Source organism: Rhinichthys klamathensis, unplaced genomic scaffold (assembly GCF_029890125.1).
Source record: "Rhinichthys klamathensis goyatoka isolate OS25496 unplaced genomic scaffold, OSU_Roscu_1.1 h1tg000311l_1, whole genome shotgun sequence".
NCBI lineage: Eukaryota > Metazoa > Chordata > Actinopteri > Cypriniformes > Leuciscidae > Rhinichthys > Rhinichthys klamathensis.
Window position 1 is genome coordinate 13913 of NW_026606829.1, and position 27780 is coordinate 41692.

The 27780-nt window shown below is 39.7% G+C and overlaps 1 protein-coding gene across 7 annotated transcripts in view; it reads left to right on the forward strand.

The window, feature by feature from the left end:
• Positions 1-5928: 5928 nt before the first annotated feature.
• The window catches only part of msi2b (musashi RNA-binding protein 2b), a 120785-nt gene continuing 98933 nt past the window's right edge, over positions 5929-27780 (forward strand). For all 7 annotated transcript variants that reach the window (XM_056271212.1, XM_056271211.1, XM_056271210.1 and 4 more), the window contains exon 1: positions 5929-5989. In XM_056271212.1, the coding sequence (XP_056127187.1) occupies positions 5953-5989 (37 nt within the window). In that variant the 5' untranslated portion in view covers positions 5929-5952. The remainder of the gene's footprint in view (positions 5990-27780) is intronic.

Consider the following 27780-nt stretch of genomic DNA (forward strand, 5'->3'; position numbering starts at 1 on the left):
ACAAAACAAAACTTTTCTTACAAACTTATGTGAAATTCTTTTGAGAAAATACATCATGAAATATAACTGCACCTGTGCAGCAGTAGCAGTAGAGTAACAATTAGCATTAAGCTACACAAGACAATTTATACTAATAATCCTATGCTTTTGCTCAAAACTCACTTTAAAACACCAACGACTGTTTGCAATAACTTCCAATGGCATCTTCCTGCGGCCTCATGCCCACAGCCAGATCACAACCGTGCTGATATAGTGTGATATCGCACAGCTACTCGTGTGATATTATGTATATATATATATAATAATAATTCATTACATTTATATAGCGCTTTTCACAGCACTCAAAGAGGGGGAAATCTCCTCAACCACCACCAATGTGCAGCATCCAGCTGGATGATGCGACGGCAGCCATATTGCGCCAGAACGCCCACCACACACCAGCTTACTGGTGGAGAGGAGACAGTGATGAAGCCAATTAGTGTATATGTGTGTATATATATATATGGGGATGATAAGGAGGCCATGATGGACCTAGGCCACTGGGCAAATGTGGCCAGGATGCCAGGGCTACTGGGATTTTTTTGTGACCACAGAGTCAGGATCTCGGTTTAACGTCTCATCCGAATGACGGTGCTCTTTGACAGTATAGTGTCCCCATCACTACACTGGGGCGTTAGGACCCACACAGACCACAGAGTGAGCACCCCCTGCTGGTCTCACTAACACCTCTTCCAGCAGCAACCTTGTTTTTCCCAGAAGGTCTCCCTTCCAGGTACTAACCAGGCTCAACCCTGCTTAGCTTCAGTGGGCAACCAGTCTTGGGCTACAGGGTGATATGGTTGCTGTCTGACTATATATATATATATATATATATATATATATATATATATATATATATATATATATATATATATATATATATATATATACACATACACACACACACACACACACACACACACATACACATACACACACACACACACAGTATAGATAGATAGATAGATAGAATTTTATTTGTTGAATGTAATTTCCATTTAAAATGCGTTGTAAGAATGCCATTAAAGGCTCTACTGGAAACTCTGTGTGAAACTGTGTGAAATTGTCGGTTTGTATTTCCCATCCTCTCTGTTTTCTGTAAATGCTTTGAGTCAGAAAACCCACTGATGCTTTTGTCCCCTGATAAATAATTCAATGTGTCTGATTAAAAATTTTTGCAGCATGTGTTTTGGAGATTTCTGCCATGGTGTGACAGACACGCACACGTTTGTTTGACATGAGGAGAAAGGTGGAGTCTGTTTTTCTTTCTTTACTGCCTGAGATTTAGTGAACGGTGATATGGCAGGTGGTAGATTCCACTCCCTGGCGGCTGAGTGAATTTAACCAAGTGTTGGATTGCGTTCTCTCCATCCCTCGCCTACATGTAAACACAATCTCCCCCTGTCTAACTGCGCTTCCGCTGGCTTGTATTCCCCCCTGTCCTCCCGCTGATACCTTCCACAGTTAATAAAAAAATGGCCCCACAGACTTTCCAATTATGTTTCTTACTTAAATGAAAACATGCTGTCAAGCAGTTTTGCACAGCTGCCATACAGGAACCCACCAATCTTAACTGCAGCATGTTTATAGCAGTGAGCTAGCCATTTAGCTTGATAGCTGCCATTGTTTATTTTTTTATTTGTGAAAACATTTTTTGTTGTTGTTTTTAGCCTTTTTGAAATAGAGCTTTTATTTGTTTATATATGTATGTAATCTATATAAATGAGCCATTTCTAGATTGATTCCCCCAACAAACAAAGACAAACGTATCTCTTTACCCTACCAATGGCAAACAGGGTGAGTGCATTTAAAAACAATCTTTTTTTTTTTTTTTTTTGAGTGACTCTTGATGCAAAAATGATTTACTTTAGTTGCAAGCATGTTTTTGCTTGTTGTTTTGAGGTCAGTTAGTGTTTGGCCCCTGGTTAACTCCAATGCATGTTGTGTTCTCTGGCAATATGAGGTCACAACACCCGTGTGCTTTTCTTCATAACAGTCCTGCTATAAAAGCCCATAAAGAGCTGTGTCTCAGAGGGCTGAATGTACGGCCCCTGCTAATAAGAAGCATAAATCTCAAGGCAAGCTACAGTTGGCTTTGGCAAACTACATTTAAACGCATTTTTATCGACACTCAGACAGGACCTGCCCCTTCCATGCCTGTCATAAAACAGGCATTAGCGTGGCATTTACTCATTGTGCCGGGTGCACAGCGCATATTAGCTACTGCCCAAGCTAAGGACGGCCAGTAAAAAGGCCACTTGTTCAGTCAATTATCAGTAATGGTGTTTAATGGCAAAGTAGCTCGACCACCTAGGATGTGCCAGGGGGGCTTTTAATGGCACCATCCCCTTGGGCCTGGCGAGAATTTGCACAATTTGCCATCCTGCACCGTGTGCTGCCGCGTCCTTCTAGTCACTGCGGTTGGCTAATTAATTCCCCACCACATCAGAGCGCTGTAAGGCCACTTGTTTCGCATCGATCGGCGCGCAGCTAGCCTGGGGTCCCGCCACCCCCACGGCCCCTCTGAGTCTCGGGCATAGGCACAAGAGCTAACAAGTAAAGGTCAAGGCCATTTTAAATGCGGCACCGTCACATATGCAAGCGCCATTAGCCTCGCAGACTCTCCGGAACCTTCTGCCACCCCTCTAAGAGGGCTTGAAATGCCCTTTCCTCTCCCCTGCTGCGTTACTAGATAGGACGAACTCTAAGAAGAGCTTTCTGTTCTTTTCCATGAATCTAGTCGGCCCTTTTTACCTCATTTCTCTCAGCGAATATAAAAGCAGGACTGTTATCTGTGGGGGCCGCCCGGCCCCCTTACATACAGAAGAGACAGCTATTATCCCTCAGGCTTTTCTTTCACAGAAGGAGGAGAGAGCGGACCTACGATTAGGCACAGACTGGGTGTGGGACCACGCTCACCTTTGTGCCGTGTCTGTATATTGTGTGCCCTCAAGAGCTTCTTATCCCACAATCTGATGGCCGCTGGCAGGCTGAATCTATCCTTGAATACACATCCCCTTATTGAAAGTCTGAATGGGTCAGGGTGGTTTCAAGGCAGCAAAGCAGGACTGGAAGTGTGAAGTTGTGCATGAGGTCATCGAGTATAACGGAAGAGCTTTTGAGAATTATACATTTTGAGGAAACAAATTTAAGCCTATAAATAATCATATATTAAACTTAAAATTTAAACTTGTGTTATTATCAGTATTTTTTTTTTACTTATTTTGATTATAATCTATAATATAATGTGATAGATAGATAGACAGACAGACGCAACTTTTCAGATTACTTATATATATATATATCACTAATGGTCTCAGATTTCATGAGTCATCAATAAAAAATATAAATAGATACTTAAATAATATTATTTAAGTATCTATTTATATTTTTTATTGATGACTCTGTTTTTAGCTTGTGTGTGTTATAATTGTTGGAGCTTGTACTGCAAGACAAATTTCCGTGCACACGGACAATAAAGTGCTATCTATCTATCTATCTATCTATCTATCTATCTATCTATCTATCTATCTATCTATCTATCTATCTATCTATCTATCTATCTATCTATCTATCTATCTATCTATCTATCTATCTTTTCAGATTACTTATATATATATATATATATATATATCACTAATGGTCTCAGATTTCATGTGCCAAAGACTAAGGAAAAGATGGAGGAGGGCGAGAGAGAGACTTTAGGCTGGTTATGAGGAGAGACAGCTACATATGAGCCTGAGTATAGAGCTGTCTCCTCCCATCATGCCTTAGTGCAGCTGTAGTCAAGGGTCTCTCCTCTTTCTGGACAAAACGAAATGCTCCTTCTACAGGCTTATGAACTTGCATCCATCAGCAGGGACAACATAATTACAGATCCAGCATACATCGCTGTGATTGTGAAAGGCAGGCATGATGGTTTATATTACCACATTACAATATTACACGGTTCTTAGAATCTCACTCTTAATGCTAGTAGTTTCTCAGAAAAATCCATTTACATCAAAATTTACGTTAGATGCTATGTATTAATTAAAAATACTATGCAATAGAATACCAGTATTATCAAGAAACCAACAATTTGGTTTCCAAAGACTTTTTAAAAGAATAAACTGTGTTTCATCATAATATAATAATAATAATAATAATCAAAAATTTGATTGAATAACAAATTAAATAATTATTTAATAATATATCATAATATGTCATCATTTACTGAAAACGGAGTGGGAAAACGTTCCTCATTTATTAACTGTATTTTAGTCTTTATTTTTTACTTAAAAATTGTGGAACATTTTTATTATGAACATGTGTACATTTGTATTATGATTGCTCTGATTGAAAAAAAAAAAATACATTTCAAAGCAAATGTAAATATCAAGATATATATCAAATATTTCCAAAAGTTTTTTTTTTTACCTTTAATCAGCAGTTATATTATTAAAATGTATTTATTTTCATTGCAGATGAGGCTAAATCCTAAAGAAGATACTTGCTTTCAGATAACCCCATGCTTCTGGTGGTCATTTATGAAACGTGTTCCAGTTTTTAGAGGAACATAAATATGTAGTGAGTGATAGCAGAGGATAACAGATTTCCCTCAGCCTGTATGAGAGCACCAGTCAGTGTGATCTTTATTGGAAGTGATTGAGGGTGATGAGGAACTCTAAAGCTTGCAGCTCTATTGTTCTCTATGGGGCTGAGTGACTGATGGCTCCTTTTGTGGAGGGAAGGTGTTTTTCCAACCGCCTGTACTTTAGGGCTAATCTCAGAGACCTCTGCAAGGAATAGTGGAGTGTGCGTGGGTACGTCTGGCATGGCATGCACTTTTTTTGCATTTATTAATATGCGTGCATGTCTGTAATGTGAAAGGAGCAGAAACGAGCAGGATCAGGCGTATTGTGGGGTGTGTGTGTGTGTGTTTTGAGGGCTATGGCTGGATGCACTCTGAAGTGTGCCCTTGCAGACAGGGTTTTCCTCAAGGATGAGCAGGCCTCTGTCAGGGTCAGACAGGATGATACCCTTGGGTCCGTGGAGGGATATCATTCCTCACAGAACATGGCCATGAGCAGCTTTCAGATCTGTGTGCGTGTGTAAATGCTTTTAGGCTCCAGTGGTTATCTATTTAAGTAGTAGTGAATAACGTATTAATAATATCTGTTGTTGAATACCTCAAATGCCACAGCAACGTAGGATCATTGATACCCATTTGGACAGAAAAGCAAAAATTAACATGCACAGTCCTTTATTTCCCTGCTGAAAAAACTACTTGAACCAACCTAAAATCGTTTGATGGTCTTAACTGGTTTAAGCTAATTGCTTACAGTCTTTGCTAACCCAGCAAGTGCTAAAACCAGCTTACCAAGCCGGGAGTCCTAGAAATCCAGCTTTGACTGGTTGAAACTGCTCTTTCAGCTAATAGTATTAGTATGAAATAGTACATTTATAAAATATACATTGTTATTCTGAGAAAATTCTTCAGTGTTAATTTTGTCAGAATCTGCTGTCCATTAAACTGGACTGTAATACTTCTATCCCTTTAAAGGAACTTGTTATATTCTGTTGATACTTGTGAAAATGTATTATTCAAGTAAGCAATATTAAAATTATATTAATACTACTAAATTGAATGGGTCCAGTATTGTTACATGTCTTTTTACATTTACATTTACATTTATTCATTTAGCTGACGCTTTTATCCAAAGCGACTTACAATTGCTATATATGTCAGAGGTCGCACGCCTCTGGAGCAACTAGGGGTTAAGTGTCTTGCTCAGGGACACATTGGTGTCTCACAGTGGATTCGATTTTCACAATCACAGTGGATTTTTATGTGTGAATTTCAAAGAAAGCACTGGTACATTTGGCATTACTAATATTTTCTTCTCTGTTCTCTTACAGGTAGAAGATGCCATGCTTATGTTTGATAAAACTACAAATAGACATAGAGGTAAGTGCCCATTTGTTTTCTGTCTGTGTGTATCTGTGCTTTTGCATGCATGTGTGTGTAATGTTATTATGAATGTCCTTCAGTTAGACTGTCCCGTTAGTCGTGCAGTTCACAGTTGTGCTCTGAAGACATTGAAGCGTGAGTTTTCTGTATGAGTAGAGGAGCCCCTGTGCTGCGTGCTACATTATAGCATTATATCTTCAAGGACGTTTCATTTGAGCCCTGAAGGTCAAGGCTAATATGGTCCAATAAAAGAGCAGCGATTTCCACTGTAGCCAATCCATCGACTCTATTTGATTAGTCCGACATTTACCATTGGATGCGCAGGGTGGAGTGTTTCTCGGTCATGTTCGCTCACGCCTGCAGGCTTGTGAGAAATGTACAATACCTTCAGACTTATGATATACTGGACTTGAGATTATTGCTCACCTGACCTAAACCTTTCTGTTACTTTATTTGTGAGACTTTTTTTCTGAGAAAGAATGAGCTTAGTGGAACCGCACAGGGATTTGGGGGGATGTTTTGTCTTTGCATATAGGTGTGATTACTCCATCAAACTTGCTCACTTAAAGGAGATGAGAAATGTGGAGATAAGAGGTTAAAAGAAGAAAATGAGGAAATAGGGTGAAGTCAGAGAGGGAAAGTGAGAGGAAGAGAGAAGAGAAGATACGATGAAAAGGGAAATGAGGATAGGGAGAAGAAATGAGACAAGAAAAATTAGACGACGAAAATAGAAATGAGAAAGAAGAGGAGGTGAAGGTGTGAGAAATTATCAGGGAAGGAGAAGAGAAATTAGGAGCTTGGAGGAGATGAGGAAAATGTCGAGGGGGAATGATAATTTAGGTGAAAAGAAGAAAAATAAGGGGATGAGAAGAGAAATAAGGAAATGAGAGAAGAGAAATAGGGAGAGTGTATGAGAAACAAGGAGAAATAAGAGTAGGACACAACTAAAATTGGAAGCATAAAAGAGAAATCGGGGAGGAGAGAAGAGAAATTGGTAGAGGGAATGAGAAATAAAGAAAGGAGGAGAAAAAAGAATTGAGAGAAGAGAAATGTGTAGAGGGAATGAGAAATTAAGGGAGGAGAGGAGAATTGGGGAACGTGAAGGAGAAATAAGGGGAGGAGAGGATCAATAGGGAGTGAAGGAGAAATTGGGTATTGAGAAATAAGGAAAGAGAAGGAGAAACAAAGGGAAGTAGATAAGGAAAAGGAGAAGAGAGAAAGGAGAAATGAGGCGAGGAGAAAAGAGAAATGTGGAGAGCGAATGAGAAATTAATGGAGGAGAGAAGAGTGAAAAAGGAGAAATGAGGAGAGGGAGAAAAGAGAACAAGGAAATAAGAAAAGTATAGAGGAGAAATGAGCTGAGGAGAACAGAAATGAGAGGAGAGGTGGTCTTTGGTCAGTGTTGCGTCGGCTTTATCCAGCTCTTATCCCAGTCTTACTGTGTGGCTTTAGCAGCGGAGGACATTATAAAGGTGAGCACAGCTTTCACTGACAGCCTGAGAGAGGGAGAAGAGGAAGCGGACACAGAGAGACATGCAGAGAAATAGCTAGCAGCTTCATGCTACAGTGTTCACAGGTATAGCATCCCCCTGAAAGCCACGAGAGAGATTCTTAGCCTTGAGTGGCCTTTGTGTGGGCTGAATGAAGAGGCCGAGGAGCAGCGCTGTGTCTTTTATGCTGTATAAGTGGCTTTCAGCGCTCCCAGATGGGCAGGTTGTGGAAATCAAGTGGACGGTATTAATCTTTCAACCCGAGATATGCCTTTTAATCCATATCGGTCATATTTTAAAGGTGAGCGTGTGCGTGTCTGTTTTTGTAAGGTGTGCATCTCCTTTCGCCCCCCCCCCCCACAGGAAAAAAAAAAGACTTCTTGTCCTCCTCGGCGTTGCAACGCTCTCCACTGCAGGTCACTGTCTGTGACATCATCAGAACAGCCTTATAAGTCACAGTGATCAATCTTCCTTTTTGCACGATTAGCGGCTAAGCTTTTTTTAAACTACTTCACAACCTCAAGTCAAAAACAGTTCACAGGTGATCACAAATCGTCCGTTTCACCCAAACAGGGCATTTCTAAATGTCAAGTTGGCCTCCAATCCGAAAAAGACGTGTTTTCTTTTTTAAGTGGAGATCAGAGCATCTAACAAATACACTCTGTGAACTTTGATCCACACTTTCTTGTGCTTCTCTGTTTCGCCTGTCCCCCGATGCCCCAGTCTGGGTGCTCGTACATGCTCTTGTAAATACTCCCATAGGGCATAGTGTCCGTATCTATAGGAACGAAGGGGGCTGAGAGGGTTTTCGAGGAGCCATGGGTCTCTGGAGAGCCCAAACTGTGTTCGAGAGAACAGGCAGGTCGGAGTAAAGGTGGAGAGCGTCTGTTTAGCTCAAGCTTCGGCCCCTAGTGGGAAAGAAACACTATTATTCTCAAACCCTTGCGGATGTAGCAAAGAGCAGCGAGGTCGGAAATGAGACTAGTTGCCATTAAACACACCGCTGGTAAACACCAAATGCCAAACATTGTCGTCAACAACCAGCCATTTCCATTAAAGATCTTGCACGCTTTTCAAAGAGATTCCTCACAATAGCGCAGCAACAATAGCCGCTTGCAGATGTGTTTCGCTTTTGTTTACTTGCCGGTTGGAATATGTGTGATTGTCTTTTTGTTTATCCATGTCCCCCTTGTTAATTTTTTTCTTTCCAATGGTATTTTCTGCTAAACGAGGTGCCGTGGGGGTCACCGGTTTTAATAGCCTCACAGCAATTACTTTACGTGGCGGAAGCTTCCACCGAAATTAAGTGGTCAACTGGACGGTAATGGGAAGGCAGAGAGAGACATTTAAAATATTTTTTTGAAGATTAATGTTTTAAATGAATGTTTTTTTTTTCTCCTGAAAGAAACCTCTGTTTGTAAAGATAAAGGGCAAATGGAAATGCAGTGAATGGTCAGTGCTGTGGCCTGGTTGTTTGCACACATGCTCCAGCCACATTGAGTCATGGCTTTCAATGGCTGAAACCGATATATAAAGATCACAGTCCCTAGATCACTAGAAAAAAATATTTTTTTAATGTTTCAATTATGTAGGTCATAAGATAAAAAAAAGAAAAAGAAAAGATATATGTATCTTTTTCTAAATTTAGCATTTTTGTATTTCATATTTCAATATTTATTTTAGATTTTGCCTTTTTATTTAATAACAATTATTTATTTGATTTAGAATTGTTTGTATTTAATAACAATTTAAGTGACAAGTTTATTTATGTATTTATTTGGGCTGTTTTGAGAAGATAACCATTCGTTATTATTATTATTAATATCAATTAATTAATTAATGAGCCTCGAAGATATATATTGTTATGTCAATGTGCTCTTGTGGAACACTAGAGTTCGAGTTTCAGTGGTGTTGTGTCTCAATATCACCCCCTATTCCCCCCATCATTCCCTGTTCTCTCTCTACTTTGCCTCTCGATCAATAAATGGAAAACTGCCCCCTTTAAACACGCCTAAAAAACAATTGCAACATGGAGTGATGGCGTTGGAGGAAAGGACCAATGTGTTAAACACAAAATAAAAAGACAATCACATCACTTCCTGTTCCCTCCTCTGCAGCACAAGACAATCTCACACTCTGATGTATTACTGTCATCATCTCGACTGTATGCCTGTAACTGTGTGTGCAAGAGAGAGAGAGAGAGAGAGAGATGCTAGTGGATGTCAGAGGACAGAAGTAGAGACAGACAGTCTCTAATCCTCCGCAGTCTGTCTGTCTTAACACCCCCCTGCAAGACTATTCAACACTGTCCTTCAGCTCAGAGGTGACGAACATGCGGCAGCTAAAAGACGCTCTCTATTTATCCCCCTCTCGTGAAAAGGGCGTTAGCCGTGCCAGAATGGGAGGACAACAGCCAAGGTCTTGCATTCAAAGAGAGAGAGTGAGAATGATTGTGGTGGAGATCGAACTGAATGGCAGCAGAAATGCCAATAAAGTCTGTCCTTTTTTTTTGCGGTGTCTGGAAAGGCTTTTGGCCCCATATACACACTCACACTCCATCAGGGCATATTTTAGTCTCCTCATCTTTTATCTCTTCTCTCTCTGCCTGTCTGTCTCTCTCTCTCTCTCCTGCTTTTTTCTTCTCTCGCTGAACAAGTCTCAAGTGAATACGCTACATCTGTGCTTCACAAAATGAGAAACAAAGTCTGTGCTGCGCTAGCCTGCCGGAGCCTGATTTTACACACCTTAGCACAATTCTGCTCTGATAATCTCAGCGCTGAACATTCATCAGTCTGACTGTAGAGACACTTCCTTTGTCATCCAGGAAGCTCACCTAAATAATGGGCATGTGCATTATGGTCATTTCAACCACTTGGAGAGCTCGACAGATAAATCAGATGAACTTCTTGGGCCATTGCGATTAAATGGCAAATTTCTGTTTTTCTCCTCCTGTGTTGCGTACATTGTTCCAAGTCTGTATGCTGGTCCTGTATAATTGTTTGTGGAACACAAAATGAGCTTGCTTGAATTATTTCATTTTATCTTTTTTTTTTTTTTGTGAGTATTTCTTGATCCATACATGTTCGTTGTGACAACAGATGCCCAAAAGGCTTCATAAAGGACAAAGAAACATTATAAACATGGTCCATATTACCAATGTGCTGTGTTCAGAGGTCCTGTCCACATACCCACACTTGACCACTTGTCTTCTTGCATGACGTGTTTCCTTTATTTGGCCCAAATGTTCAGTACCGCTCTGAAGCGTCATTCGAGATAGTGTGGGTTTCGTGTGTGTCAATGGCATTAAGTTTTGGTGTTTTTAAGACCTGGGACAGTCTTGCACACTTACTTCCACACTTTCAAGTAGCCAAGACCGAAAGTGTAGGTAGTTAGAAAAGGCCTAGAGTCTTCAGAAGCCATCAAGTGTTTTTTGCGTCAATGATACCAGTGATGATATACAGTCATTGTTTTAATCACAATTGCAGTTTGAGAGCTCTGGTAGAGGGGAAGATTAGAAATGAATAATGACTCAAATTGTATGCATACACGCATAGTATATTTATATATACATATAGTACATATGTAATACGTATATAATAATAGTACACAAATCACATGTACTTTCATGGTGTTTTTGCTGCATTGAAAGTCTGCAGTGTCCATGTAGAGCTGCAATACCAATCAGACTGTTTTTATTACCACCCAAAATGTCTCCATAAATAACTATGTAGTTACAAATTTCATGTTTTGTTTTTTTAATTACACATTTATTGTGTTTTCGTGATTGGTCGCTGCTGTCACTTCCAAGTACTCAAATATTTGCGCAAAGTCCTACTCTGTTCTAAGAACAAGGAGCATGTGAACAATTGCTCAAATTTGATGAATTTGTATAACGGGTGACTTTCCCAGACCTGACAGAATAAAAGAGTTTTAAAGGGACAAAATAAAATAATAAGTGGAAGCTCTTCAGTTGTGGATGGCTTTTTCTGGCGTGGAATATTGCTGGCGTGGCATTTCGAGAGAGGTTCATTACTGTTGTTGCCAGCTAACGATGCCCCTCATTGTCATTTAATAGGCTGTGCAAACAGATGTGTCCCTCCAAAATCAAATGTTTGTCTTTCTACATAGCTGACCGAAGCACTGTGCGTTGTATCATTGTTTGTTTGTGTACATAATAGAGAGTTTGCGCATGTGATCATGCCAGTTTTCTATCTTGTGTGCTTGCATGCGTTCAGAGATATGTTTTTATGTTAGCGTATCTGCGTTTTTGCACGTGCAAGTACCGAGAAAAGATACAATTCGACATCTTTCACATCCCACCAAGTGGATTTCTGCTTTTGTTAATATTTCATCTTCAGATAATAATAAATGATATGATGAAATCAGCTGAAAGAGTGCTGTGTTCTGCAGATAAGAAGACAGAGTGTGTTTTTACAAGATCAATATGAAATGATAAAAACTTCACGATCAAGGTTAGTCAAATCGCTCCCAGAGTGAAGTGCAGCATTTTTTGCCTTTTCCCTTTGATCTGTGTTCCCGGTGGAAATGCAGCTTGGTTGATTTTACGTCTCGTTCCTGAACACACCCTACAAGTCGTTCCCGAACACTATACAGAGTGTGCGTTTAGTCAGATGAACTCATGACACTTTTCATCCGCAGTTTTGAAGCAGATTTTGATAGCTTAATGATCTGAACATCTCTCACTTTTAATAAATACCATAAAACACACATTTGCAGCAGAATCCCGCTCAGGCTCATGTGCTGAGGAGTTTTTCTGTCGAGCAGACAGCAGTTGAGGTTGTTGAAACAGTCGATCGAGAGTTAAAATACAATAGCATGCATATGGTATTAGTTTTGTGAGGTGCATTTATACACTGCTGTGCAAAAGTCTTAGGCATGTTGGTGTTTTCACCCAAAAAATTATTTTAAGCCAGTTATTTAGATATTTTGCTGTAGTGTCAGTAGGAAATATCAGTTTACAAATATCAGTTTACATTTCCAAGCATTCCTTTTGCCATTAATTGTAATAGAGATTTTTGTATGCACAAGGAGTCTGACAACAGCCGGTGCTCCACACGGAGATCTGATCTCACTATCATTGAGTCTGTGTGGGATTACATGAAGAAACAGAAATGAGACAGATTACGTCTCCAAAACGCGTGAAGAAACGTTCCTACAAAGCTACTACAGTAGGCCTACTGTGAAAAGTTTTAGGCACTTGTGTAAAATTGCTGTAAAGACAGGATGCTTTCAAAAAATAATGTCAGAAATAGATTTGATTTTATCAATTAACTTTTTAACAAAATCAAATCAATATTTGGTGTGATCACCCTTTGCGTTTAAAACAGCGTTTATCCAGGTACACTTGAGCATAGTTTTTTAGGTAGCTTTGCAGGTCGGTTTCTTATATACTATATAAATAAGAAACCGCCTCTTCATCACGGCACCTGTTAGTGGGTGGGGTATATTAGGCAGCAAGTGAACATTTTGTCCTCAAAGTTGATGTTAGAAGCAGGAAAAATGGGCAAGCATAAGGATTTGAGCGATTTTGACAAGGGCCTAAATGTGATGGCTAGACGACTGGGTCAGAGCATCTCCAAAACTGCAGTTATTGTGGGGTGTTCCAGTTCTGCAGTGGTCAGTATCTATCAAAATTGGTCCAAGGAAGGAACAGTGGTGAACCGGTTCATTGATGCACGTGGAGGGCGAAGGCTGGCATGTGTGGTCTGATCCAACAGACGAGCTACTGTAGTTTAAATTGCTCAAGAAGTTAATGCTGGTTCTGATAAAAAGGTGTCAGAATACACAGTGCATCGCAGTTTGTTGCGTATGGGGCTGCATAGCCGCAGACCAGTCAGGGTGCCCATGCTGACCCCTGTCCACCGCCTAAAGCGCCAACAGTGGGCACGTGAGCATCAGAACTGGACCATGGAGCAATGAAAGAAGGTGGCCTGGTCTGATGAATCATGTTTTCTTTTACATCACGTGGATGGCCGGGTGCGTGTGCATCACTTATCTGGGGAACACATGGCACCAGGATGCACTATGGGAAGGAGGCAAGCCGGCGGAGGCAGTGTGATGCTTTGGGCAATGTTCTGCTGGGAAACCTTGTGTCCTGCCATCTATGTGGATGTTACTTTGACACGTACCACCTACCTAAGCATTGTTTCAGGCCGTGTACACCCTTTCATGGAAACGGCATTCCCTGGTGGCTGTGGCCTCTTTCAGCAGGATAATGCGCCCTAACACAAAGCAAAAATGGTCCGGAATGGTTTGAGGAGCACAACGACGAGTGTGAGGTGTTGACTTGGCCTCCAAATTCCCCAGATCTCAATCCAATCGAGCATCTGTGGGATGATGTGCTGAACAAACAAGTCCGATCCATGGAGGTCCCACCTCGCAACTTACAGGACTTAAAGGATCTGCTGCTAACATCTTTGTGCCAGATACCACAACACACCTTCAGGGGTCTAGTGGAGTTCATGCCTCGACGGGTCAGGGCTGTTTGGGCAGCAAAAGGGGGACCAACACAATATTAGCAAGGTGGTCATAATGTTATGCTTGATTGGTGTGTGTGTGTAATGTGTATATATTAGTGCTGGGCAAGTTAACGCGTTATTATCGCGTTAACGCATTTATTAATTAATGCCGACAATTTTTTTATCGCGCGTTAACGCAGTTTTTTTTATTATTATTATTTTGAAAGTCCGTTGCTCACTGGCTCTGAATACACATAGGCCTACAGTCAAACCATGATCACAGGAGGGGTGGGATGTTGGTCAGCCAGCAAATAACCCACCCAAACAAGCAGTGGAGAGGCTTTGGCAGGTTCTCTCAGGTGAACAGAAAGGGAGACAGCGCCCCGCGAGTGAATGACAGGCGCTCTATGGATAGTAACCATGCAACGGCTTCTGTGCGCTACGCAGCTGTAGTCTTTTTAACTTAAATTAAAATTATACATAACTTTACCTGATAGGCCTGCGTTTAGTTTAGCGGGGATGCTCTGCCATGTGAATTCCCTCCTGTTGATGTCCTGATAACTATTTAGATTCTGGAAACTCACAAACAGCGAGCCAAGGATCAGTCTCTCTTCCAATGATTTGTGCTGCGCGTCGTGTACAAAAAGTTAGACAATTCAACTTCGGCAACGCGCGGGCGCGTGCGTGAGGCGAGCATGACCGCAACAGTTTCACAGGAACGCACCCGCTTGTCGCTGCACCTGTGCTCGACCACTTCACCTCACTCTAGGCTGATTTATACTTCTGCGTCGGACCTAAGCCGGAGCCTCTACGCTATAGACTACGCGTTGGTTTTCATTTATAAATCTGCGTCGTTGACGCGCAATTACACATGCAGAGGGAGAGTGTGAAACCCGGGGAGCGGTTCTAGCAATCACAGCGCTTGCAGTACGCGTAGAATTGACGTTACATTTTTGGAGAGATGCACGTCAGGGTACGCGCGCTACACAGCTACGGCGTGAATTCGACACAGAAGTATAAATTGGGCTTTACCTCTGTTTAGTGTAATCTTACGTGGGAAACCATGGCATGCCATGACCAAACCTAAGCTGCTATCAGAGAAGTAACGTTGGTCGACTTATATCTGTAGTAGTGATCATGACCCTTTGACTACATAGACTGTTTCTGCTGCTCCCTGATACAAGATACCTGTTCAGAAAAAAAAAGAAAAGAAAACTGGACTCTTTTTAACAAGCTAGATAAAAGGTAATGCCCTGGCAGTGGCAAATAGCTTTGTTTAAATATTTGATTTGATTACGTTAATGTTTAAGTTGAGATTTACAAGAAATATTTTATTGATACTGTGTAAAGGGAATACTGCTGGTATAAAAGCACCTTATTTGTTTAAAGTTTTTGCAAACCACATGTTATTGCACTTTTGTAGCAGTACATTTAAATCAAAAGTGCGCAATACACTACTTTAGAATTCATTATTCAATATTGCGCGTAACAATGCGATTAATCGCGATTAATCGCAAGAAATCATGCGATTAATCGCGATTAAATTTTTTAATCGTTGCCCAGCACTAGTATATATATATATATATATATATGCTGAAGTTAATCCAGAACCTTCCTTTAGGTATAGTTAGTCTCAACATTAACAGCATTTGGACAATCATGACACCAGCCCTCATTTATTTGTCCACTTTTTAAATTTTTCAGGATGACAAAAAGATACAAACCCTGAAGAACTCATCAATCACGGTCCATTTGCATACAGCAGTCGAGGATGCTTAACTGCAATATTCAGATGCAAAGTCTTAAGTGCAGTTACTTCTCTGTTTACTTGAACGTCTGAGTGATTATTAGCTGCATCCCTGATTGAGCCTGAAGAGGGCTGGCAGGCTCAGATCAGCTGGATGGTGATTGGTAGATGACTAGGAAGTCTGTAGTTCTCCATTTGTATATTCAGTCAGTCTGACAGAGAGAGAACACAACACCCTTCAGCCTCTGGTTGCCTCGGAACAGTCAGGGCTTGATTCGCCACATCATGGTGAAACGTTTTAACAGGTGGTGAGAAGATGGTTGTCAAGCGCTCCGTATAATCTTGACCGGCTTAAAAGCATCTAGTTTCATTTGAGAGTTTAAAGTGTTTACATGCACAATCTTACATCAGTTATGCTGAATCAATGTAAACACCTTAAACTATGTTCTTATATCAGATACATGGTTTATTTGCCAGGTTTATTTACACCTTTACACTATGCTGCAGTCTGAATCTCTTCATTCTCTCTTTTAGAAGCTTAGTGAGGAATGATAAATATTATACAGTTTCATACCACTGATTTATCCCCATTGTCGCCCTGAATCTGTTTTCTGCTCCAATCAATACGGTTTGATTGGACAGAACTACTGTGTTTGCTGTTTGTGGACGGCACTATAGAAGGACGTTCTCTAAACCGATCAGGGACATCCTGTGAATCAGCTGTACTTAATCTCTCCCGATCGCGTCTGCTTTCTGCTGACTGTGCTTCGGAAGTGTGGCAATAATGTAGCGCCGAGTGTGTAAACAATGTAAGTACTGTTGATCCGCAGAAGGTCCTTTAAAGCCCACAAAGGTTAGCTGAGTTTGCTTTGGCCTTTTGCGACGTAATGGCAGCAATTTCCACCGGCTTCACGTACGGCACAGCTTCCCATCAGAGATCCCTGAGTAAACCTAATTAGATATACCTTAACCTTTCCTGCTGGCGTGATTTCAAAAAGGGGCCGCACCATTCTCTTCCATTAGCGATTAATATCCTTTCTCCTTGTAGATATCTTTGCGCGATATTAGTGTTTAGCGTAGAATGTCATCGAAATATCATAGTTAATCATACACATTTTCTCAGCACCACGTTTAATTGGAGCTGCTCTAATCACCGTGAGGAGGAAATTATATGTTCAGTTTTCGAGGGAATGACGGAGGCCTGAAACTTCAGAGATGCATTAGGAAGATGTAATAGGGTGTTTCTTCAGCTGCAGGTACTTTAATGATCCGCTAACAGACTAACTTTACATAATTTATTTTAATAGTTTTTATTTGAAGATTAAAACCTTTTGACTGTGCCTTCATCATTTATTTTGGCAATTTTTTTGCATGTCCCTGAACCCAACATTATAAAACTTTATAAAAATACAAATTATTTTCATTCATTTATTTTTTATTTATAATATTTTTATTTTTAAAACAATAAATGAAATGAACAAACTATTTCAATATTTATTGTGTATCAATTTTCAAAAATTGACAACATTTACATAACAACAACCAATAACATTTTATTAACCAAGACAACCACAACAGTAAATGGATAATAAAAGTGGATAAATGTATTTTTTATTTTTTTTTTCACTCATGTAATTGTCATATTATGCAAAAAGTGTAGGATACATAAATAGATAGCTATAAAAATTAGCCTTAGCAAGACAGAGAATCTGTCATTTTATTACAAAAATGATTACGTTTCCATCCGTCATTTTCACTTCAGAATGTTTGCAACAAAATATTTAATAAGATAGTATTGTTGAAACATTCATGACAAAATTCAGTATATCCTTTGGACATTGTTAGTTGACAAGCTACATAAACTGAGTTTGAAAACTGTTTTGAAAGGGTTTCACACATGGCCAAAAGTGTTCATAGTTGAAGAAACACGCAACGTTGTGTGTTATCAGTGCAGCGAAGTGGTTTTATTCTAGAAAATATACGCAATGGAAACTCCTTGACCAGCCTCAACTGGTTCCATTCACACCATTGTCAGTCACAACTCAGAGACAGACTAACTATTTCAGGTCATTTGTCCTCCAATAGACTCTCTCCTCTGGAAATGCTGAAAGGTTCATAAAGCCTCTGTGGTATTGTGACTGGCACAGGGTTTGCTGCAGGTGTGCTGGGGGGTTCAAAGGGGATGAAGAAAGGCCCTTTGAAGCGGCTGAAGTTCATGCGTTGACCTTTAGCAGCCCAGTGTCGGACTCCCTGGAAGCCGAGAGAATGACTGCATAAGCAGGCACACTGCTGACAGAGTGGACCGATGTGGCAGCATTCATGGCGCCGAATTCACAGAGCCTTGTTAAAGACATAAAGAGATTAAAAAGAAAGAAAGAAGGATTGACTTTCTGAACGAGAGGTATTCTAACCTTCAGCACCCCCATTATGAGCAAAGACGTTATCCCAAAAGTCCCTTCGGAAGGCGATTCTTCAATTTGTACATGGGTATTATTATGCTGTGCATAACATCATATCAATTTGAGAGCTGAAAATCAGTCAAGATTATTTCAGGCTCTTATATAAGGAAGAACATAACTCATTGAGAAGCAGCGATCTGCTAGCTTTCTCTAGAGAAATTTACAGCCATCTATAAAATGAGAAACACAGAAAATATATCATTTCCATTTTCCCTCCATCTCTCTTATCACTTAGATTTATCCAAGATGTGCAGAGATATATTGGATCATTTAAGACCAGATACCGATTAGAGAATAGTCAGGATGGATGGCTAGTTATTCAGCAACTGATCGATTGATTAGTAATTGTCAACTTACTAATGTAAGCATGTAAAAAATAAATACATAATTCTATTTAGCATACAAAAAAAGCCGTACAATTAGCCTTAGATACAGGTTTTCATGTTTATCATTTGGTTTCATTTTCCTTTATAAATATATCTATGCATTCTTTAGCGGTAAAGGCTACAATGTGTCCAATAGGATTTAAGTGGAAACTCTCTCCGAGAAGTTGCATCTTCAGATTCATCCCTTTTAAATCACCTCTGTCACAGCCATCAAAGCACCGCTTGTGGATTCACCGCATTCAACAGTAACTTTCAAGACTGTCAGCCTTTATTTATCCATGGACTTCAATTTGCCTGCTGTGAGCAATGTTCCCGTTATTATGCAAAATCTGACGCCCTCAGTTTTTGAGTAAGGACTTTATAGTTTTGTGCCATAAAATGCTATTTGTTGACTGACAGTCAAATTTGGTCTCTTTTTTGCAGCATCTTTTTTCCTACATATTACATTTAGCACGCCATGCTAACAGCTCAGCTTTTAAAAATTCACTTCGAGAGTAATTATTCTATGTGAGAAACCCATAAGATGATCAGACATGATCCCAAATCTGGCTAATTATACAAGGCTTCCTTAAAGAATTAGTTCACCCAAAATATGAAAATTCCAACATTTTCAGTATTGCTTTCCTAAAAAAACACTGGACCCCCTTTGACATTCATTGTGCAATTGAAAAAACAAACAAAAATACATTTTTTTTCAGTCATAGAGGTTTGGAACAACATGAGGGTGAGTAAATGATGACAGAAGTTACATTTTTGCATGAACTATACCTTAGAAGACCCACTAGGTGACTTAATTGTTCTGACATCTAGTTTTGCACATCCCTATAATATTTTTTATATAAAGAAAATACGCCAGTGGCAAACAGCCTGCCACGACTCTCGGGGATTAGATTCCACGTTGGACACGACAGCGGCTGGCTCTGAGTTATATGTCATTGTGTATAGAATTACGCAACCGCTGACCTTTTAATGCTGCTGGCTCCTCAATTTATGACCTCTTCAAACACAGCTCTCAGAAACAGCCACCCCAATGCGAGTCCGGCGTACGGCGAAAACACAGCGCACCATATCAGCATTCATAGAGTCCTGAACACATTCTTTTCCAGAGGTTAAGCACTGCAGGGGATTGGCAAGCGTGCTCGGAAAGGAGAAACAGGAAACACGACATCTCCGACACTAGAGTGTTTTAGTGAGCGTGTGTGCTATTGTTTTATATGCCTGACTCGGATAATGTCTGCAATATTATGCAGGGCCTGCCTGTGCAAGACAGATTGTTATGTTTTATTTCATGTATGTTGTGTTTCTTATCATAAAAATGGTTTCTTGCTTTCTTCTTCCCTTTTGTTAAAGGCCCTCATAAATCACCAGGTGGCATTAGTGGATTAATAGTTGCTGCATTGTTAACCTGCTCAAGTGGTTCTTTCTCATTTAGGATCAATAACTTAACTGTGTGCGATATAACTTGCCTTACGTTGTGCAGAACTCACTGTGTTTAGGCAATTTATCAGCTTAGAAGTGAAAATAGCAATTTTCAAAACAACGTGCATGAAAGGAGTCATTTAATGAATTATTTGAATGACCTGTTGTAAGAAATTATCACAATTGCTGTGAAGTGCTGCCCTAGTTTGATTGGAAATTAGACCAGCCTGTTAGCCAAACACCTTTTTAGTCTTGGTTGTGGAGATATAAAGCTTTTCTTCACCTTCTAGAATGTTTCAGCTTCCGAGGCTAAGCTTTCAGTGGCATAATTCTGGTTCTACCTTCAGGCCCTGTTTGCACTAGTGTACGTTTTCGTTTTAACACAGCTATTTAAAATGAAACCGATGCTTGTCCATAATGGCATTTCAGAAAAGATCTCCGTCCACACTACACGACCAAAAAATGTCACATGACCATGCGCGTAGTGTAAAAAGCAGCTGCTGTATTATAAAATGCAGAGTTTAACTACACAATGGCTGCTAAAAAGGACAAAGTGAGTAAACCTTGCAGTTCCGTCTCCATGTTATTGTTTATACGGTCGTCGAGGCTGGTTTGTTACAGAGCCGTTGAGAGAGACAGCTCTGGTCTGTTATTGTCGTGTTCCGGTGTGGTGAAGAGATGAGTCCCAGCCATAGACATAATAAATACATAGTCGCCCTATTGGCCAAGGGCAAGACTGTGCTGTAAACAAATGCAAGTAAATGGGTGAGCAGCGTGAGCTGCGGTTTTTCTGGTAAAAACAAAACAAAAAAACTTTTACATTTATCAACCGATTTCAGTGGTTTGTACGTGGTGTACAAAAAGTTCCATCCCTAGTTATTTAAAATCTTGATAGTTAGATGTATTATTATTATTTTTTTCATATGGAATTGTCAAAGCTCAGGCTTGTCATGTAGGCTATTTGGCCTTTTATTCTTGGATAAGAATTGTGAAGACCCCATACTGAGATATAATTTAATTTTCACATTAAATTAACGTTTTTTTATTGTGGAAAAGGCATTTTCTGTCTTTAACCTGATTTGAGCTTTTCTTGTGCTTAGAATTGATCGCCATTGAGAAAATGAAACAAATCGGCAAATACAAATCACACCGGAAGGCTGCTTTCTGTATTTTTATAGCACTAAAATGATAGATATTTACAGATAGATATTCCAAATATACAATAACAAAGATAACTGTAATACATTTGATTGATATGGTACAACTACAGTGCAATGCAAATAGTAAATATAAGATAAAGTGAGAAGTAAAAGTAAATAGTTTAGTGTATAGTCAATAAAATAAACAAACAGTATACATCAAATAAAAAAGTAATGAATAGTATATTTATATAATATCATTAGTACAATATAATAATATTAATATATTGATAATAGCATATAGTTTATGTATAATACTATAATAATAGCAATAGAATATGAAATATCAATTACAGAATATAGACAATAAAAAATAAGTTAAATAGTGACTATAATAGATTGATAATCACAAGTGGTAAAATATTATAATAACAATAATTCGCTATTAATCGATTTTACAGCACTAGTGTATATATATATATATATAAAACAAAAATATAGACAAAAATAATTAATGACAAAAACATAAAACTTTAACTAAAAATTAATTGAAAACATAAGATGTAAAAATGAATGGCTTCATTTTCCCACTGGATCACTGTATATTGTTATAGGCTACAAGCATGTGGCAACATTCAATGCACTAGTAAATACTATTGTCCTACCTTATAATGCATTATTTGTAAAAAACAAAAACAAAAAAAACAAAAACCTTGAGTATGGCTTACTACGCATCGGGCGTATGTCTAAAAATGGACATCCTGTCACACAATCATTTATTTATCGCTAGCTAGTTTAGTCTGACTGACTCCGGTGGCCAACTAACATTACTATTACTAATATAATGACCAAATACAACCAGAAACAAATGTTCAGTCTTGCTTGTGAAAGGTAATTCCCCAAGACCTGTTTTCAATTGTGCGGCGATTTGCACAGCCCCAAGCAGAACATGAAGCAGGCATTTTTCTCAATTCCCGTTATGAGAGATATGGGTAAGTTGCCCTCCGCAATATGGCGTCCGTTGACGTGTGATCCAGCGGCCAATAGGGCGTCTATGTATGATTATGTATGTATAGTCCACATCTCCTTTGTAGAGTCCTAGCTTAGGACCCAAGCAATCCGATTGGTTCAAAGCACGTTTTATGGGTAATCGCTTTAGTGCCTGGTTACAAATCAAGATATTACTTTATTATATAATTAGTTTGAACTACGTTATAATGGCCATTAATGTCTTTTAACTTACATGTTTCATATACTAGTATATAACCGAAGCTATAGATTGTGAAATTCAAATTTCTCGTTCTTAGTGTTTGTTTAGTTAGCTGAGATAGCAGTATAGCACACAGCTATCCGAAATGATTAGAGATAAAGTTTTTTTCACCATCTACGATTTTTCGATAAAAAACTTTGATAACAAATATGATGCAAGCATAATTCTGTTTAAGAATTGATTGACATGACATGCTTGTAATTTAAAAAAATGCCTTATTGCTTAATAACAATTAACAATGTCGCAAAACATACTTAAAAATGCAATTTCTTTCACTTAAACTATATAATCAGGATACAAATAATTCGAAAAGATTCAAGTTTGATTGATTACATTAAGAATCGTGAGAACAGCTTTAGATCAGGCATACTACTGGGGTCCTAAGTTGGGACTCATCACTTCGCTGGGACTCAGCACTTCACCACACCGGCAGCCACGCCTTCGTTTTCAAAAGTCTCCATTTTGGTCCGTTTACACTGAAACGCAACCCAGGATTTTTCTAACTAAAACGGGGTTTGCAGCGTTTTCCAAAAGTCTCCGTTTTCGAGGGCCGAAAACTCCGGATTAGTGTAGATGCCAAACGTAACCGTAGCAAATGTTATGCATTTTAAAACGAAAACGCACTACTGTAAACAGGGTCTAGTGTATGGAATTTTGTTTTCTCATTGTATCATACAAATTATCATTAGTCAGATCTCTTAGAAATGTAAACTCTTTAAATGTTAAGAAGACATTGTGTTTCTGTCAATTCACCCTTCAAAAAAACCTTGGTTATTATAGTAATACCCTTACAAATGAAGTAAAGTGCGCTGTTTTTGTACAGATTATTTCTTTCTTACAAAAATAAGGTAACATTCTCTATTATGGAGATATTGAAGCTCTATCGACAGTATCTGTGGTATAATGTTGAGTAGCACTAATTATTTTGACTTGTGCCTCAGTTCTTTTTTTAAATAAAACAAATTGTTAGGAACTTACAATGGAAGTATATGGTATAAAGTGTTTCATGACCAATGTTAAGCCATTAACTTTTGCATTCTAAAAAAAAGAGACTGATCACAATAGAGAAATGTATGAATATAGAAATTACATGGGCAAAAAAAAAAGAAGTCTACCCAGACAGCAGTTTTGATGCCAAGAACTGTAACTGACATTACAGTTGAAATAAAATAATGTATTGTTATTATATATATATATATATATATATATATATATATATACACTCACCGGCCACTTTATTAGGTACCCCATGCTAGTAACGGGTTGGACCCCCTTTTGCCTTCAGAACTGCCTCAATTCTTCGTGGCATAGATTCAACAAGGTGCTGGAAGCATTCCTCAGGGAGTTCGGTCCATATTGACATGATGGCATCACACAGTTGCCGCAGATTTGTCGGCTGCACATCCATGATGCGAATCTCCCGTTCCACCACATCCCAAAGATGCTCTATTGGGTTGAGATCTGGTGACTGTGGAGGCCATTTTAGTACAGTGAACTCATTGTCATGTTCAAGAAACCAATTTGAAATGATTAGAGCTTTGTGACATGGTGGAAGTAGCCATCAGAGGATGGGTACATGGTGGCCATAAAGGGATGGACATGGTCAGAAACAATGCTCAGGTAGGCCGTGGCATTTAAACGATGCCCAATTGGCACTAAGGGGCCTAAAGTGTGCCAGGAAAACATCCCCCACACCATTACACCACCACCACCAGCCTGCACAGTGGTAACAAGGCATGATGGTTCCATGTTCTCATTCTGTTTACGCCAAATTCTGACTCTAATATCTGAATGTCTAAACAGAAATCGAGACTCATCAGACCAGGCAACATTTTTCCAGTCTTCAACTGTTCAATTTTGGTGAGCTCTTGCAAATTGTAGCCTCTTTTTCCTATTTGTAGTGGAGATGAGTGGTACCCGGTGGAGTCTTCTGCTGTTGTAGCCCATCCGCCTCAAGGTTGTGCGTGTTGTGGCTTCACAAATGCTTTGCTGCATACCTCGGTTGTAACGAGTGGTTATTTCAGTCAAAGTTGCTCTTCTATAAGCTTGAATCAGTCGGCCCATTCTCCTCTGACCTCTGGCATCAACAAGGCATTTCCGCCCACAGAACTGCCGCTCACTGGATGTTTTTTCTTTTTCGGACCATTCTCTGTAAACCCTAGAGATGGTTGTGCGTGAAAATCCCAGTAGATTAGCAGTTTCTGAAATACTCAGACCAGCCCTTCTGGCACCAACAATCATGCCACGTTCAAAGTCACTCAAATCAACTTTCTTCCCCATACTGATGCTCGGTTTGAACTGCAGGAGATTGTCTTGACCATGTCTACATGCCTAAATGCACTGAGTTGCCGCCATGTGATTGGCTGCTTAGAAATTAAGTGTTAACGAGCAGTTGGACAGGTGTACCTAATAAAGTGGCCGGTGAGTGTATATATAATAGCAGAAAAGAGACAAACATTAGACATGGAAATGGCCTTTTATTATGTATGTCGCTTTATCCTTCCACTAGTCCCTGTAACGCCTCAGAGGGTCTTTCACATGCAGGGACTGTTAAGTATAATGTGCAATTATCATTAATTATCATTAACTGAGGAACGCAACTCAGATGCGTTCAGAAGTAGGATCTGCGATGCAAATAGCGCCACTGAAAATGGTTGCTATCTGCGCCTCCATGTGGAGAAGTCATCAGAGAAATTAAGATTATGTGGGTGTTCTCGACTAAAGGCTAAATTGTTTCCATTAGCGCAAACAAGTGAAGCGACAGTGTTTATGAAAATGACAGAAAGTGGGGAATATTTTTGTAGTAGCCACACCATGTTATCCCCCATGAGCCTTTCAGTCTAAGTACTTATACTTTTACTAACCTGCAATAAACTTCTCAATCTCCCCAGAATATCCCCCTGATTGACACCTCTGACCTTTCGTTCCGGGCGTTTGCAGAGCAAAAACAGCCCATTCCCCTGGTGATTGGCTGGTGTGTTTGTGATTGCCTTAGCTGATTGGCAGGCAGCGTGATTGGCGGGGGGTCTCCGGCTGGCGGCGCTGGGGGGGTCGGGGAGCAGCTGCAGAGGCGGGCTGGTCTCTTGGATGTGAAAATGGTTTTGATAAATAATAAAACAGTGGTAATAACCAGCTGCTTTTAAGGGCACGTGACCTTCCGCCACAACCACCATGCAAATAATGACTTTACGACAACCTGATTGGTTCATGCATTATTAAGCCCAACCCCCCTCGACTAACTCCACCCGCTAATGGCGCCACAGGTGTCCTCACATGGCTGTTCAAATATCATCCTCTTTCATTTGCTTTTATGCTTTCTTTTTTTTAATCCCATCTCTCACTTGGCATGGCCCTCAATTTCCCTGTGGAAATAAAGGGCTGGTTATTGTATCCACCGGAGGAAGCTTCCCTCGGACTGTGTGCTATCATGATTTTTTTGTGTGGCTAATGAGCTTGTGGTTATGTCTGTGTGTGTGTGTTTTGGAAGGAAGGCAAGCGAGAAAGAAAGCCATATTGACTCTGTATACTCCCCTCTGATGCTTACTTCCAATATGATCCATTGACGCTTAGTGTGACTGCGCAGTATGGATTCCGCTGTGGCAGTTCATACTCACCACTTCTCCACATCGATCTTTTTGTCCTCACTATCTTTCTATGTGTGTAGTAGATGACTTTACACTAACAATAGATAGAAGAAAGGAACAAAGCTCAGCACCTACGTAGGCATTCTCCCTTCACGGACAGACCGCATAACCATGCAGCAAAAGGTCTTGATTTCTGCCTGTGAACTCTGTGAAAAACTTGGTTTGGATTGATGTGCTGATTTTCTTTATAAAAGTATAGACACCACTAGATGAAGCCTTGGCTTAGAGATTGGTGCACATGCTCCAGACATATTGAGCCATAGTGATCATGTGGGTTACATGCGATGTTGGTTTAAACCCGACCTTGTTCGATTTGCACTCTCTAATACGCTCAAGCATTCTGAGGTCTCGGTGGTTCATACGTTTGGGGTCAGTAAGATTTTCTCTTTTATATGTTCAACAAGGCTGCATTTATTTAGTCAAAAATGCAGTAAAACAGTAAAATGCATCATTGTTGAAGTTAAGTATTCATTTCTTCAAAAAAAAAAAATACTTGAGTACAGTAATGTATGTGATTCTGGATGGCCGCTAGGGTGTTGTTATGTGGTTGCTAGGGAATTTTGGGTAGTTCCTTCATGATATTATTCTATTTATAATATTCTGATCTCTAGATATTTCTCGGCTCCTTCAATAAAAATCTAGTATATTTATTCAGCAGTTTTATTGTCCGCCAGACAAAAATAAGCCAGTTTTCTTAGAGAAGTAATAGCACACCTCTCCCTCAACAATCTGCACAATTTGTGGTAAGGGTTGTGAGATGGGTTACACATCAAAGTATAATAGTTAGGGTTAGGCGTTCATTCATATCAAGTACAGTATGACAGAAAGTGTCTGCAGACTGCATCTGCTTTCCTTTCAGTGGTGGAATTTTGTGAGATTATCTGAGGTTTGTGTACAGAAAACATGTTCTGTCCTAAGTCATTTATGTAAACCTCTTAAGAAAAAGCGTGGTGTGAAACCACACTGATGAATAGATGGTTAGTGTGCCTGACATGGTGATGTTGTTCACATCAACTCATGTCTAAAGAGCCAACGTGAAACCTAGTGAAAAGCACACTGTAAATATACACTGATAGAAAGAGATTGTAAAAGATTTTCTAGCGATGCATAAGGTTGAGAACCGAGAACCTGTAGAGATAGCAGATAATGTTATGGCTGATGATTACACATGATGGACAGTATTATGTGTGGTGTTTTAAAATACCATTTTTGATGATAAAGCTCCAATCTAAAATTTGACACGTTTCAAGATTCAAATTTGTTTGAATCTGTGAAGAATGTGAAATGTTTATGGATGTAAATGTTCAATTTAAACTTTTTAATACTTTTTTATGAAGCACACATTCTGTGCATCCAAAATTATATTTAACAAATGTGAGTGGGTTTTGGGAATGCTCTGTTGAGTGGAGGCTTTCTCTTGTGATTCCCGAGCGTCTGTGCAGAAGAACGTGCTGGCTGAAGATGTGTGCAATGGGCTTGTTCTGGAGGAAATCTCTCTTTAAAGAGGATGTTGTGAGGTCCTGGTGCACCACTGCAATCTCTCAAAACTGTGAGGCAAAAAAAAAAAAGCCCATCTCTTTCTCTCGCACACACACATTTCCACTTTAACCTCCCAACCCTCTCTTTCCCTCCTCAGATGTGTTGTACCTGTCTCCCTCCATCCCACACCATCTCTCCCTCTGTGTCTCGTCACTCTGTTTCCCCCAGTACCCGCGCCCCCCACCCCTTTTCTCCATGGCTTTTGTCAGATGAAAG